The following is a 15,286-nucleotide window of genomic DNA, read 5'->3' as shown; positions in this document are numbered from 1 at the left end:
CCCAGAATTCCCCAGCCAACATGGGTGGCTCTGAAGGATTCTGGGAGTTGAAGTCCACAAGTCTTAAACTTGCCCAGTTTAAGAAACATTGTTTAGATATTTTTTTCTCCCGCCCCCGCCCCCACCTCTTCCTCCCATTTAAAAGAGAAAACAAAATATATATTGTTTTCACTCGTATTGTGGCCTGAGAGCATTTCGGCCCTGGCTACTAAAGGGGCCTTAGGAAAGGGCTAACATTAGGTAAATTAAATAAACATGGTCGATAAGCGGAGAATCTTAAATGTCAAGCACGCCATTGCCTAATTTATATGACTCCACAAGGGGTGCTGTTTTTGATCAATGTTTATTTTGGAAAATGGACTCAAAGCAATATTATTTTGTATTTTGGGGGTAAACTAGCAATGTTACATGCAGTTCAGAAAGATGTACAAAATTCTGAAGCAAATTAAGGAAAAGAAGACTAAATCAGCTAAAACTGATTTACACAAACACTACACACATTGAATCAGACACTGCTTTTTGGATAAACGTCTCTTAAACAATCTCATAATCCAATCATGATTTTTTCTGTCCTCCTTTCAATCCTTTTACTTCTTCATAGGTTCATTCATTCTCTATGACCAAGTCACCTCAACATACAGTATTTGTCTTGGGCTGCTTATGTTTGTATTCAGTCCACATTTATTAACAATATATTTTTGTGTTATCTTTTTTTTAATACCCGTTCCCACTGCATTCAACTTATTTTTGTATTTCTCCTGATATATTACTTCCATGTACAAACAGGACAAACTACTCCTATACCCAGCTATTTTTCTGTCTAAAATGTATCTTCCCTTAAAATGAACCAGTTGCTACTCAACTTTCTAGCAGCATCTAAATATTTTCCATACTTTTCCTAAGTTTAGTAAATTCTGTGAAGACATATAAAATTATATACTTGCTCCACTTGTGAAAAAATTCCTGATGACTAAAACATAATCTTGTAGGGTTGGGTTTTTGTTTTTGGTTTAAAAGCAACTTTCTAATCTATTTCTAGGCATATATTATGGGAAAAGTTGAAGTCTTCAACTGACAAAAGAATGCTTGTTCTCAAAATAATTCCTTTTTAAGGTCCCGACAGTGTTTTAACCAATTCCTTCTATATGTGGAAAAAGGCAAGTGTGCCCCTTGACTCCAACTTCTTCTATTTTTACATAAATTACTTCTGCCTCACTGGAATCTAAAGACTCCTCAGGCCCCTGGACTGATACACATGTGCTTCTTTTAAGATGTTCTGGTGACTCTGTTTTATTATCCCAAATGTGACTAGATTTTCACCAATTGTTGGAAGATCTCAGAAATAATTATACAAAGTAAAACTGGAGCTCCATGTGAATACAATGGAATATATTTTATATATATATAAAATCAGATGTTCCTAGATATATTACCATGTTTTGTTCTGTGCTTAAAGACTGCTGTTTCTTTTTTCCTGATTTTTAAATTAAATCATTTTAACTAAATATATAAAACAAAATGAATATCTAAAATTATAACAACAACAAAAAGAAAAGAGAAAGCTAAAAAAAGAATCAAAACCATATAGGGCATATATTCACAGATATATATACACATATATAGAGTTCTACAGTAAATGGAATTACGGCTATCCATAGCTATATTATTTAATTCTGCATATCATTGAATAGTTGAGCCATTTTCCAGTGCTGATCTGTAAGTAAAGTACAAATATCCATTTTTTTCAGATATCAGCTTCAAACAATATAAATATCTGAAATGTCAGCACTAAAAGCATGTAATACTAACTACTTACCAAAATGGAGCAGTGGGCTGGTTCCCCTCTCACTTCCCGGGCTGTCAAATCATAAAGGTCAGGGACCAATGTACTAGTGGTTGTTTAACCCTCTTCTATTTTTTCTATTAAATTCCTCCTGTATTCTTTCTTAATTTTTAATCCTTCCTTGCTCTATTTGACAACAGTTTTTGCAACTATATTTTCGTCTATGTGCACATTTTGTATGTTATCCTTTTCTCCTTTTTGCAGCAATCTATGTAGTTTTTTTCTTCATCCACGGTTTCTTTCACTTGATCATCCCACCAAGTGACTTTATTTATACAATTCTGTACATTTCTATGGCATCATGTAACAATTATTTCACTCTAATAGTCCCAATCTTTCATCATAACAAATCAATCATGCTTTTAGAGTTATATTAATTTCTTGGTATGTATATGTAAGAACAGATTTATGCTTAAACCATGTATTCAAAACAAATCTGTTTAACCAGTCATCATTCCCATTAGTTCTCAAAATACCAGAGTCACTTTTTGTGCACCATCTCATCAAGTTTTAGCGATAGCATTTGGGCTTATTAACAGCCCCATGGTGTTTTATAGCAGTGTTTTTCAACCTTTTTTGTGCAAAGGCACACTTTTTTCATGAAAAAAAATCACGAGGCACACCACCATTAGAAAATGTTTAAAAAAATTAACTCTGTGCCTATATTGACTATATATAAAGTAATTTTCCCACGGCACACCTTAAACTATGTCACGGCACACTAGTGTGCCGCAGCACAGTGGTTGAAAAACACTGTTTTATAGTACTCTCTGGGCAGTTTACAAATAAGGATCATTTGCATATTGCCCCCAACAATCTGGGCCCCCATTTTACTGACCTCACAAGGATGGAAGACTGAGTCAACTTTGAACCCCATCATGATCAAACTCCAGGCTGTGGACAGAGTTTGCCTGCAATATTGCAGTTTAACCACTGTGCCACCGGTCATTAATAGATCAATATATTATAAATTGATCAATAATCAATAATTCATCAATAGACAATACTTTACTCAAGGAACTACCAAGAAAACCATACCTCGACCAACACTGGCAGACCAAGCTATCCTACATAAACAGGGAGTAAACCCCACACTCACTATCCCTAATAAGATTACCTGAGATTACCTAGTTACATAATGAAACAAGCCAGCAAACAACCAAGCTCAGAAAGCAAAAGGACTCTATAGTTCAACCCTCAACTTCATGTATTCTCTTCTATTGCCATCTTTGATCCCATCCACTTTCCTAGTATTGAGTCCATGACACATTATGCATTAGGAAATATGGTACTCAGCAGTTTAACCTAAGGCTAGTGGAAAAGTCAAGTCTTTTAAAACACCAATCAATCTTCCAGAGTGTTACTTGGACAGTGAATGAAAGAATAATCATTAATTAAAACTGGCATCATTATGTGCCAGTTTAAGTAAGCGGAATGAATTGTAATTAAATATGATTGAAAGATTTTCAAGTAACTAGATTAGAGTTCCCAATTTAAAAATGAACTAAGAATGTTTAATCATGGAGTACATTCACACATTACATTAAAACATAAACTATGATTTACAAAGGACAATATTTTAATTTAAGCCAGAATTAAACAATGACTTAACAGAGAATGAGTAACCTCCAGGCCACTTGATATTTCAACAGCCTCCTGTGTAGGTTGGCCCAACAAATTTGAGGTTTTTTTTTTTTTTTTTGCAATACGGGATCTTGGAGAGCTAAGGACCAAAAAATATGCCATTTTTAAAAGCTCTTGAAATGGGAGGATTAAGGAGCAAAAGGGTTAACCATTTAAAATGTTCATGCATTAGAAGAGAGAACCTTGAATCTTGGTCTAGCTTTGAATGGAAATCTCCATTCTACCTTCAAAGGACAGAATGGATGATAAGTGGTTAATAGCCCATGCTGGTGATAAAGCCAACAGTCTTTTACAGAAATATGCTTTCTGGTTTTATTTTGTTCAACACCTGTTCCAGCAACTAAGGATTTGGTTTCATGAGTTTGCTCACAAGCATCCAAAATAAACTTTTTTCTCAGTTTCATCCACATCCCCCTGTACTTCTGTCATTTCTGTAAAATGATTTACATTTTAGTACTTTGTTCTGTTCTTGCTTCCATGCAAATATTTAAAAATGTTTTTCCCCGTCCTTCTCATTTTCAGCTCAGTGCATTTTAATTGGCCTAGTTCAAAGCAGGGATAGAAGAATCTACTTCTTTTTCACCCCAGAAACCATTCTGCCCATTAGATTTTTCATAGCCCCACTTTATAATCATTTCTCTAAAATTGTACTGCTTAATATCAATCACCCTATTTTCCTAGGCTTATATCTTTTTGCTGGACTACCCAAATGCACGGATTTTGCAGTATCAAATGTGCATCTCAAAACCAAGTAAACAGCAAAATCTCTTTTAAGGCAAGAAGAAACAGCTTGGCTGTTGACTCTCCTACTCTAGTTTTACTCTTCTTAAAAACCTTATCAAAGAGGCTCTGATCCTGACATTTTCTGAAGAACTCAAATCTTCAGGAGCCTCCAAACTTATCTGAGTTGTATTGAGCTTATTCCAGAGTTCTTTATTTCTACCCCCACCCATTAAAAAAATTCTTTCTTTTATTTAGCCTTTTATGAATACAGGAATAATTTGGTTATGGAAAAGTTGTTCCTTAAGCCTTGTTATTTTCTTTATTCCATGTACTATTGTTTTCAATTCTTTAAATGATTGTGTTATTATGAAACAAGCCTTAACTTATAAAAAATACACAGTACTTGTAAAAGTATAAAGTATAAAAATAATGGTTTAATGAATGATCAAACCTTATAAGGTTCCTCATTATCTTGAAATTACTTTTCCATTTGCCTTTCCTGCACAATAAATTCCCGTGGAACCAGCCAAATCTCGGGATTCCAAAGGGGCCTTTTATGAACTATTTTCAATCTTTATCTTTTTTTGACTCCTCCCTTCCTGTGAAATGGGTTTCTGCTTTGAGGCAGTGAACTGTGAATCCGATAAGTTTGTTTTACTGTGGGAGTTTGACCTCTCAAAAACATTTTTAACTTTGCAACCATGAGATCTGTTTGCTTCAATTAGCTCTTTCAGTAATGGATCACCCCCAGGATCAGAAAACCTGAACAGATTTACCATTACTGTACATGTTAGAGATGGTCCACCCCCTCAAAAACGTGTACATCACCACCACTATAATTCATATCCCCCTATCACTAACTGCCTTACTCCGTCTAGCTTTAAGTAGGGATGGGCAGTCACCATTTAACTGGATCTATGTCCATTCTGATGTCTCTGGCTGTGCTGGACTCCTTACCAATCCAGAGGCACTTGTGCTTATTTCTCCCAGTGGAAAGTTAGGAAGGCACATTTGGCTTTCCACATGTAGTACACTTTACACTAAGTGTAAGTAAACTTTATAAACTTTATAATGAGTCGAATGGAGCACAAACTATAAAAAAATACAAAGGACAGTTCCCAAGTTGCAATAAGTCAAGTTTGGTTTAATCATGGTTGATTAAATAAGCCACAATTAGGCATTTAAACAAGCCAGATTTTGGTTTCAAACCATTACATAGCAGTGGTTTATTCGATAAGCTGCTATTCAATATGATACATGAACCTATTAGGCAAGGTATTTGGCCACGTTGTTTGCTAAGGTGCATTTGGTGTGGAACTTGGCGCAGGGAGTTAAGTTTCTGAAGAAATCCAATGCCGGGGAAAACCGATCAGAACAGAACCTTTTAGGCCCTGAAAAAATGAGTTCGTATCATGGGTCACGAACGGATCCAGTTCTTGCAATAGCTCCAGGAAATAAGACAGCAACGTATTCATTTTTAAACAAGACGGGGCCTACCCGAAAATATTTTCAGTGCGCTCTTGTTTTCAACTTCCACGATTTTAGTCATTCCCAGTTTGCTAGCTAAACTCTTAGACCGTCGTAGGAGACAAAAGCGCTTTCGCTGCCCCGCCTGAAGGGGCGTTGTCTGTCCGAGGGCGGGGCTTATAAATGAATCCGCGAGGGGGAAAAAAGTAACGCTAAGCTGCAAGAAGAGACCGGAACGGCCGAGCTGCCAACGCAAGTGAAGGGTCCAGCGTCGCGGAGGCTCCTGCGCCCTCCCCGCTCACCGACTTAGTTGGAAAACGGAGGTTTGTGTGCAAAATATTGAGGGTTATTTAGATCTGTCCTAAGCGCCTTAGAAACACCTTAGAAACTTCTACGCGATATAAAGTCCAGCCAGCAACAGTGGCAGCACGAAAAGCATTTGCTCTCGCAGCGACATTGGGCGGGGAGGGGGGGGCAGACAAAAGGGCTCCTCCTTGGCCGCCCTTCTAGTGAAACACGCGTGGAGACCTGGTTTTGACCTCCCTAAAGCCGCTTTAGGCTTCGTTCCCTTTCGGGTTCTAGGGCATCTTCCCACATCCCCGAAGCGTTTCAGCATGAAATGAACTGCGCGGCGTAGTTCGCGTTGAAACGCAGACGCAGGCTCCGGTGTGATTTGGGGATGTGGATTGAGTTGCAATGCATCTTTTACCTGCGTGATTAATATTATTATTATTTTAAAATGGCAGCAATTCTTATTAATTGCTAGACATTTTCAAGGAGAATGGCTTTGAAGGATTTTTCCTTGGCTTCTTAGTAGAAGGGGGAGAGAGAGAGAGAGCTGGGTAAAATGACTGTTTACGCCAATTTCCCTGGGGAGAACTGAGGCAGCTGGATGTTTCTGTCAGAAGCCAGTTACTAAGTGGGTGTTAACAGCCACACCTGTTGCTGAAATACCATGGGCTTCAGTGATAAGTTAACTTTTGCTGTTGTTCACTTATTTGGTTGCTTCCTACTCTTCTTGATCTGATGAGTGTTATTTTCTCAGCTTGGTTTATCAGAAACCACTACTTTTTGAGTCCTTTCAAGCTAGTGACAGGAGTCTAGTCTTCACTGTTTTTTAAATAGCCTTCCATTTTCCAAGCATCAGTGGTTATTCTAGAGAGCTCTTCTGTCCATGTTGTATCCTTCACAAGATTCTGGCCCTGTGAAACAAGAACCTAGAAAACATTATTATTCTATAGCAGCCTTTTCTAATCTGGGCACCTCCTAATATGTGAATTTGGAGTTTTCCAGCCAATGCCAGATGTCTGTAATGAAGGATGCTTTGAGATGGACAGCTCCTAAACTCCTGCAGCTATTGTTCAATTTTATCATGCAACTATTTTATTTTTCCTTTTCTTTTGTATATGTAGTAGCTTAAAAAATAGGTGGTAGTAGTTACCCTTGCTTGCAGGGCACCTTTAACATTCTGTGAATGAGGCAGGATGACTCCTACATGAAAAATACCTTGTAATTAGGCTGCTTCAGATGAATGGGTTGGATTCAAATTGAGCATTCTGTAAATAGAAAGCAGAGGCTCTTCTCAGAAATAAAGAATGAGCAGGCCATCTTTATCACATTTTGTTCCGTCTGCATTGCCTTGACATCTCAGCATTTCAGATCGGCTTTCTAAGAAAGCTGCAGAGCAAATGACTCTACTAAACATTAATTTCAATCCAACCATTTTACGGGAAAGAGTGTGCTCTACAAAATAAACACATGGCTTTTATGTGAAGGGCTCCAGTGATCTTTGTAGCTCCAGATTAAAGCAATCTTGTTTAGCAGTTTTGAGAAAAACTTCAATGTAAGTCTCTGTGGAAATGCTACCACCTAATAATGTAATAGTAGCCTTGATACAGCCTAAAAATAGGTTTGTATATTGAAGTGATGTCTCGGCATTGTTGCTGAGCATAGAGATTCCTGAAAAATACTATTTTATAGTAATCCTTTGAATTATATTTTATATAATTGATGTGCTTCTTATATAAAGATAAATACCATGAAATAAGAGCTAGTAGAATAATATTTCCTATGCAACTTCAAATGATTTAACTCCTTTTCTGTTGCTATTTTCATATTTAGTTTTCTAATGCTGCCTTGAATACATTAAGATGATTTTCCTGTATGGTTTTTGAGGGGCAACATGTCTAGTGTTTCAATAGGAGCCATTGGAAGTCTGTTACTTGACATTCTAAGTTATTTGGCCTCCTTAGGCCACACTTAATGAGGAATATAATGGCACTTTCATTTTTAGTCTAAGCAGTTCTGCTAAGGAGACACTAGACATTTGTTTTTGTCCAGTCTCCTAAATAAGAAAGTATCTCAGATAAGATGCTTTGTTCAATGTTTCTTTCCTAAGGGAACTGTACCTTTATGCTATTTATACAAATAGCACCTTTCCTGATAAGTTGCTTTTCATTTAGCCAAGTCTTGCTGGAATTTGCCCCTCTTGCCACCAGCCAACTGATGCCCAGCTTGAGAATTGCTGTGACTAGAAAGTAGAAGACAAGAGGCACACGTAGGCAGCATGACTTCAGTGAATACCATACAGTATGTGCTGCATTCCTCTGCTACTGGTGCTGAAGTAATGCGGCAGAAGAGCAGACACGGGACAAATTTTTCTCGGTCTCAACAGAAAGTGGGTCTTTTGTCTATGCACTTGATTCATACGGAAATTAGCTGGCACTGCCTTGGGATTTGGAGACCAGCAAGAGTTTTTGATTCTCGATATTCTAACAGTAATAGCAAAATTATTTCTCCTCCAAGGATAATCTTCTGAAAATGAAGGTGGTGGTAGAGGAGAGAAATACAAACATATTTGGGTGCAGGGCTCATTTCTATTGAAACCAAATTGTCTAATCGTACATATCAGGTGAGGGAGAAGAAGAATCTTCTTTCTGTCTAGAGCAATCCCGCTTACTTCTTATGATCCCTTTTGCATAGTAATGTTTTGGTTGAGAGCTTTTCTTGTAAGAACTTTTCTGTGCCATTCTGTAATTCTAAAACAAGGCAACCAGTATATTTCTACCCACCTAAATTCAAATAATTAAACTTTAGAGTATGTGGGTCTATATGGGTAAGTGTGAAATTGTAATTGTTGTGTGCAGCATTATCTAATGAAACTTGTAATAGACTGACTGAAAATGCTTGTTAACAATTAGCTATTTTTGTAATGTGTATTTGTCTATTAACTGTGTAGAGAGGACTCTGTCCTACAAGACAGTCTAAAAATCCTTTAAAAGAAAGGCTAAATGGTTTGGCTCAGATTTAAAGGATGCAACCGGTTTCTTATAAGTGGATTTCTCTATTTCACATGAAATCCTTTAAATCCCATTACAATGATTATGCCATGTGAGAGGAAAGTGGTAAGTAGGGTAGACTCTGGTATACAGATAAAGGGAGTAATCAAATGTTAACAAAGGCAACTTGTCATGACTTAATTCTGTTCATGAAAAGGTCTAATATACCCTTTCCCAGCCATTGCTTGTATCAAGGTAGGATGAGAGGTCCCCAGACTAATTTGTTAGGGGCAAAAAGGCTGTCATGAATAGGGGATGCTGAAATATAATATATTTAATATATTTATATAAATTTTGATCTAAGAAATAAGAGCAGAATTATCTCAGGTGCAAAGTTTATCTTGATGCCTCCCAACAAAAACAATGTGTGAGAATTTCAGGCATTCTAAGAAAGAGTGAAGTTGCTGGAGAAACTAAGGTGCAAAGAGAACCACCATCGTAATGAATTGAGTGTAAAGAATCAGTGAACCAGTGAGTATAGCAAGTATAAAATGCTTGCAATATTTCATTGAGATTCTTATTCCTTTCCATGAAGAACATTCCCAATCAATTGTAAGATCTGAAATTTGCTTAATTGTACTAAAAGGATGCATCTTATTTGAATATTCTCTTCCTTTCCAGTTCAAACATTAATCTACAATGGCAGACAAGAGACCAAAGGCTGGCTCCGCATCTTGCAGTGTACTAAGTTGGGAACAGGTCAGTCGCTTGCATGAGATCCTGTCAGAAGTGGTGCCAATTCATGGACGGGGCAATTTTCCAACTCTGAAGATAACTTTGAAGAAGATCATACAAACTGTTCGGAGCAGGCTGGAAGAAGCAAGTATTCTAGTGCATGACATTCGACTGAATGGCTCCGCAGCTGGTCATGTCTTGGTTAAAGATAATGGACTGGGTTGTAAAGATCTAGATCTTGTTTTCCAGGTGTCCCTCCCAAGTGAGATTGATTTCCAGTTGGTCAAAGAAGTGGTGCTGCAATCCCTTTTAAATTTTTTGCCGGAAGGTGTGAACAAACTCAAGATTACTCCCATGACTCTTAAGGAAGTATATATTGAAAAGTTGGTGAAGGTATCCACTGAAAATGACCGATGGAGCTTAATATCTCTCTCCAACAGGCACGGCAGAAATGTAGAGCTCAAGTTTGTGGATCGTATACGGCGGCAATTTGAGTTCAGTGTGGATTCTTTTCAAATAATATTAGACTCCCTGCTTTTTTATTACGAGTGCTCAGCAAATCCAATGTCGAAGCACTTCCATCCAACTGTCATTGGGCAAAGTATGTATGGTGATTTTGAGGCAGCCTTTCTTCATCTTAAGAACAGACTGATAACGACCAAGAACCCTGAGGAAATTAGGGGAGGTGGGCTCCTGAAATACAGCAACCTTCTTGTGAGGGACTTCAAGCCCATGGACAAAGAGGAAATCAAAACCTTAGAGCGCTACATGTGCTCTAGGTTCTTCATAGACTTCCCAAGTATTCTGGAACAACAGCGCAAATTGGAAACCTATCTGCAGAATCACTTTGCGGAAGAGGACAGAAGCAAATACGACTACCTAATGACCTTGCGGAAAGTGGTGAATGAGAGCACTGTATGCCTCATGGGACATGAACGTAGACAGACCCTGAACTTGATCTCCCTTTTGGCTCTCAGAGTTCTTGCGGAGCAAAACATCATCCCTAATGTTACTAACGTCACTTGCTATTACCAGCCAGCACCCTATGTTAGCGATGTAAATTTCAGCAGCTACTATGTTGCAGATATCTACGGCCAGGTGTGTCCCACCTGGCTGCCCTGCAATTGATTTGTCTTCAGCGCCTCCATTCAGCCAGAATGGAGCGTTTCCTGTATTTCTCTTAGCTGCTTAAATAGGACTAACGTTACCAAGCTTTAGTCAGGTCATAAATTAGTACTGCCGTTCATAAAAGAAAATCTCTTTTCTATTTGTCCTAATGTCTTTGTGCAATTTTTAAGGCTGAAGTCTGAAAGATGATGTCCAGCGACACCAGAACAATAATAGATACTTAATTGCTTCCACGCTATCTTATTTTTTTGAAGTTTCATTGTCTGCAAGTTCTGTTCCCAATTTAATGGAAGTAATGAGGACTAATCTGGTATTCTTGTGCAGGAAAAATAGCTATATTGTAGCACACAATTAGCTGATCAAAACCCCACTAAAAGGAATGGAATTGAAGCAGTTTAATGTAGGTAGTATGAGAGCCATTTTCCTGAAAGTCTTAATCAGCTTCCTTCTGGCACCAAAACGGTAATAATGAAATTGTCTTTAAAAAGCAAAATCCTTACATTCTAGTTGGTGCATTTTAGTTTAAAGAAATTGGATCCTGGAAACTTTGTGCTGGCAGAAATTGATTCCAAGATACATAGCTTTCGTGATCTCTTCTTCTCACAAGCTTCCTCAGAAATATTTTGAGACCTTCCTTGAAGGAGGAAGGTGACCGCAATGGAGGCAAAGAAAGTCTAAACCTTTTTAGGAGGGCAGCCTTGGCAAGGGGGAGCTCTTGATTTGTAGCAGTCCCAAAGCAGAAGGCCTGTTCCATGATTCCTTCTAGCCCGTTTGGAAGACTGCCAAACAAAGGAGGAAGCAGGAAAGTACTCTTGCAAGGGTAATATCGGATATTTGCCTTTTCTTAATAATGCAATCCAAAAATTCTGTGGAAAACCTTTTAGGTAGCAAAACAATTACTGGAAAACATAGAGGTTTATGAATCTGTAGTTTGGAATTCTTATTTTCCCCTGAAACTCGGCATATACAGAATATGGAGTTAGTATTTTTCTAAAATTATATTGAAACTTATAGATTTTTTTAAAAAATATATATTTTCAATCAAGATGACAATCCCAAGAAATGAATTCAAACCAAAAAATATATAAATATATGAAACCAGATTATGAGAGGGTGGTAAGGGTAGGAATTTATGCTATTGATGATGTGAGTAGCAATAACTGCAATAGAAATGATGGTTTCAATAGTTACCCGAGAATAAAATACTCCAATTAGCACTCAGTTAACATTCCAAATTCTTGGAAAAAATTCTTAAAAGTGAGTTCAGTTTAAAGCAGTTATAAATCTCTAACTCTTGCTGTTCAGGGTTTATTGGTACTTGTAGATTTTTAGGAAGCCTCTTAAAGTTCAATGGTATAGAAATGAAAGAAGGGCTTTGGTGAATAAATGAAGATTTTGTGAGAAGGAAATCTGTCAAGCATGTTTTGATAGCTCCACTGACTTTTTCATAAATAAGAGGGCTTAAGACACTTGTGCGGAATTCTTTCTCAATTGCACTTTCTTGGCAGCAAAGCTAATAGCCATAAGGAATACTTTGCTACATTATTGAAGAAATTCATGGTTGATTAGCATAGATTTACCAAATCCAGATCTCAGCAGAACACCTAAAATTCCTAAATCGTCTATTAAATACAGAAAGAAGATAGATAGTTTTCAACCTATAGAGTTTTTTAACAGGTTTTCTATTCCAAAAGGCTATTTATTAAACTGGTATATTTGTATTATAGCATAAGCATAACATTTCCAGAAAAGGGAACAAGGGTAAGTATAGGACAGGGTAATGACAAAGAAAAACATGTTTGGAAATGTTCATTACTGACTAATAGAAATCCTTAAGTTTCTCTCAATAAAAGTTCAAAATAGGATAGCTTTTTTAAAAAAGCAGTATTTCTTCTGTAACTTAGAGATAAATTCTTATCTGTGGAAAGGTGGATAACCTTGGCAGTGCTAAAGTGGCACCACCTTGTTGAATTCCTTCTTGAATCAAACTGATAAGCAGAGAAACGTTGAGTCCTATTTCAGTTGCTGTAGTTAAGCTACATGTTTTGCTTGACCATATCAAATTGCTGAAATTAATTGCACTGGATTATTCAAAAACAGAAACAAAGTAAAAAAGTAAAAAAAAAACAATGTGATGCTCATGAAAAGATTTATTCTGCTTCCTGTTGTAGAATTGCACCTTATGATGAGAGGGGAATGTAAAATAGAATTGTATCACAAAAGGGCGCAATAAGCTGAAGTTTAAACCTTTGTTTAATATTAAATTCAAAGCTGAAATTCATAGATGATGCCTAATGATTTTTTACACTGGTAGAAACTTACTTTGTATGCATTTCTGGCAAGTACGTGTTTCTCTAAATTGCAAAATTATTGTTAGTTGCTAGATAAGTATGATAGCTTTGGAAAGGGCTGTTGGCATGCCCCTGATTTTGGTTTTCTTAAACTTGAAAGCTTAAAAGTAAAATATTTTGGTCAATTGAATGGTGTATGTCCTTTTTTTATTTCCTCTGCACCTCCATAAAATAAGGAGACTTTCAAAGAACTTCTCAGTTTGTTCCCAATTTCCCAACTATCCGTTGTAACTCTGTATTCTCTCCAGTGCTTGGGATCCAATCAGGGAAGATACATATTGGAGGATGCATTTGAGGAATATCACTTGGAAGACCCAGGTTCAAATGCACTTTCAGTTGTAAAGATTCACAGCGACTGTTCAACCTTCTGTAACTTTGCAATAATCTTCTGGGGGACAGCAATAAGAAGAGAATGCTATGGACATCTCTTGGGGGTAATCTGAGTAAATGAGATTGTTTCTTGGTCTTCTACCATACCTTGAAGAGACAGTTGACTTCAAATGAAACCTGTGTTTTGACTTAGGTCTGCCTTAAGACTTTAGACAAAACTTGCCAATTCTCCTTCAGAATATCCAAGCATCATTTATTTGTTTTCCTTTTATACTCTTATGAATAGTCTATAATGATATGTTTGAAATTCGGCGTTTCTTATGAACAGATTTTTTTTTTGAGAGTGGGTTGAAGACATTATTTTGAACCCTTAAGTGCCCTAGATTTGAATTTCTAACTCACTGAGAACTAAACACTCTTAAAACCATGCTTTTGTCTTTTTAAAACACTGCCCATATTTCAGGTTGTTTTCTATTTTGACTACATAGATGCTAGAAGATTAAATTGGGATCTTTCAGAATAACTTGTTCTCAAGGCTTCAAAGTAAACAACCTTTTGGTTTCTGACAGCTGTTAGTTTCAGTCTGTAAATTCCACAAAATTGCTTTGAAAACCTTAAGAGAAATGTAGATTTTATTTCAAATCAGAATGGTAATGATTTTAAATGTCACTTCCCAGGGACTCCTTAAAAATCATGTAGCATAACCTACTTATGCAGAAAATGTGTTCTGAAAAAGTAGATAGATACTGTTTTGCAGTTCTGAAAAGAAAAGATATAAAAATATATAAGTACTAGTGCTAGTGTAAGTTAATTTAATCATAGAATTGGAAAGACAATTTAAGCAGTTGAACTCAATCCCATACTCTGTGAAAAAAATCCTAGTTAAAGATAAACGGCTGTTTAATTTTTGTTTCAACATACCTTAATGAAATGGAATCTACAGCTGCTCTGGATAATAGATTCTAGTAACACAAACCCTTACTAAGAGGAATTTGAAAAAGTTAATTGGAAACTGTCTTTCTCTAACTTAAATCTATTTTTCTATACCCTGCACTCTAAAAACGATAGAGAATAATTACTGATCTTTTTCAATGTGACATCATTTCAGGTATTTGAAGAGTACAATCATATTCCCATTTCTTTCAAAGCCAAACCTGCCCAGTTCTTTCAATCTGTACACATACTTTTCTCTAATTGTTATGATCTACTCTGATTATGTGACACCTATGAGTCAGACCGAAGGGCCTGATCCATTGGATTGCCACCCTTCAAGGAGTTAGCAGGCAGTTGGCCTTAGGAGGCTGGTAAGTCAGTTAATCAGCATAAGCAGGTGAAAGTAAACTTGGATGATGATGCCCAGAACCTGGTTGGGTTTTTAGCCCTATGATGCATTGGTAGCAGGACAGAGGTGATCCTCTTCAAGAAGCAAGGATGCCAACATCCCTAACTGAACCACATCTGCAGCTAGGTATACTTTAGAACAGCCATCAGCCTGGAAATAAGCCACTATTGTCAGACCTGTGCTCCTGATCCTTGACTCTTAGCTTTATGAGCCAGACCAGCTTGTAGGAGTATTTGGTGATTGACACCTGGACTGTTCATATTTTGAGGGGATTGCCTACAAAATGTGAATTTTGTAAAGAGTTTCTATTTTTATATTGATGGATATAAGTTTCCTAGAAATGTTATACTAGGCTTTTCTCATTAAGGATTACTTGGCTTCATTTTTCTTCTGGACTTTTTCCTTAGGTCCCTTTTGTAGAGAAGCATTTCAATTTTGGAACAGG

At 37.0% G+C, this 15,286-nt stretch overlaps 1 protein-coding gene across 1 annotated transcript; it reads left to right on the top strand.

Moving 5' to 3' along the window:
- Nucleotides 1-5,886: 5,886 nt before the first annotated feature.
- TENT5C (terminal nucleotidyltransferase 5C) lies at nt 5,887-13,299 on the top strand. The gene is made up of 2 exons (XM_087716477.1): nt 5,887-6,000; nt 9,637-13,299. The coding sequence occupies exon 2, from the start codon at nt 9,655-9,657 to the stop codon at nt 10,816-10,818; it is 1,164 nt and encodes a 387-aa protein (XP_087572603.1). The 5' UTR covers nt 5,887-6,000; nt 9,637-9,654; the 3' UTR covers nt 10,819-13,299.
- Nucleotides 13,300-15,286: the final 1,987 nt, after the last annotated feature.

The sequence above is a fragment of the Thamnophis sirtalis genome, unplaced genomic scaffold, assembly GCF_051295495.1.
Source record: "Thamnophis sirtalis isolate CommonGarterSnake01/CBP01778 unplaced genomic scaffold, rThaSir2_p1.2 scaffold_5, whole genome shotgun sequence".
In the NCBI taxonomy this organism is placed as follows: Eukaryota; Metazoa; Chordata; class Lepidosauria; order Squamata; family Natricidae; genus Thamnophis; species Thamnophis sirtalis.
This window is presented reverse-complemented; position numbering and strand designations above follow the sequence as displayed.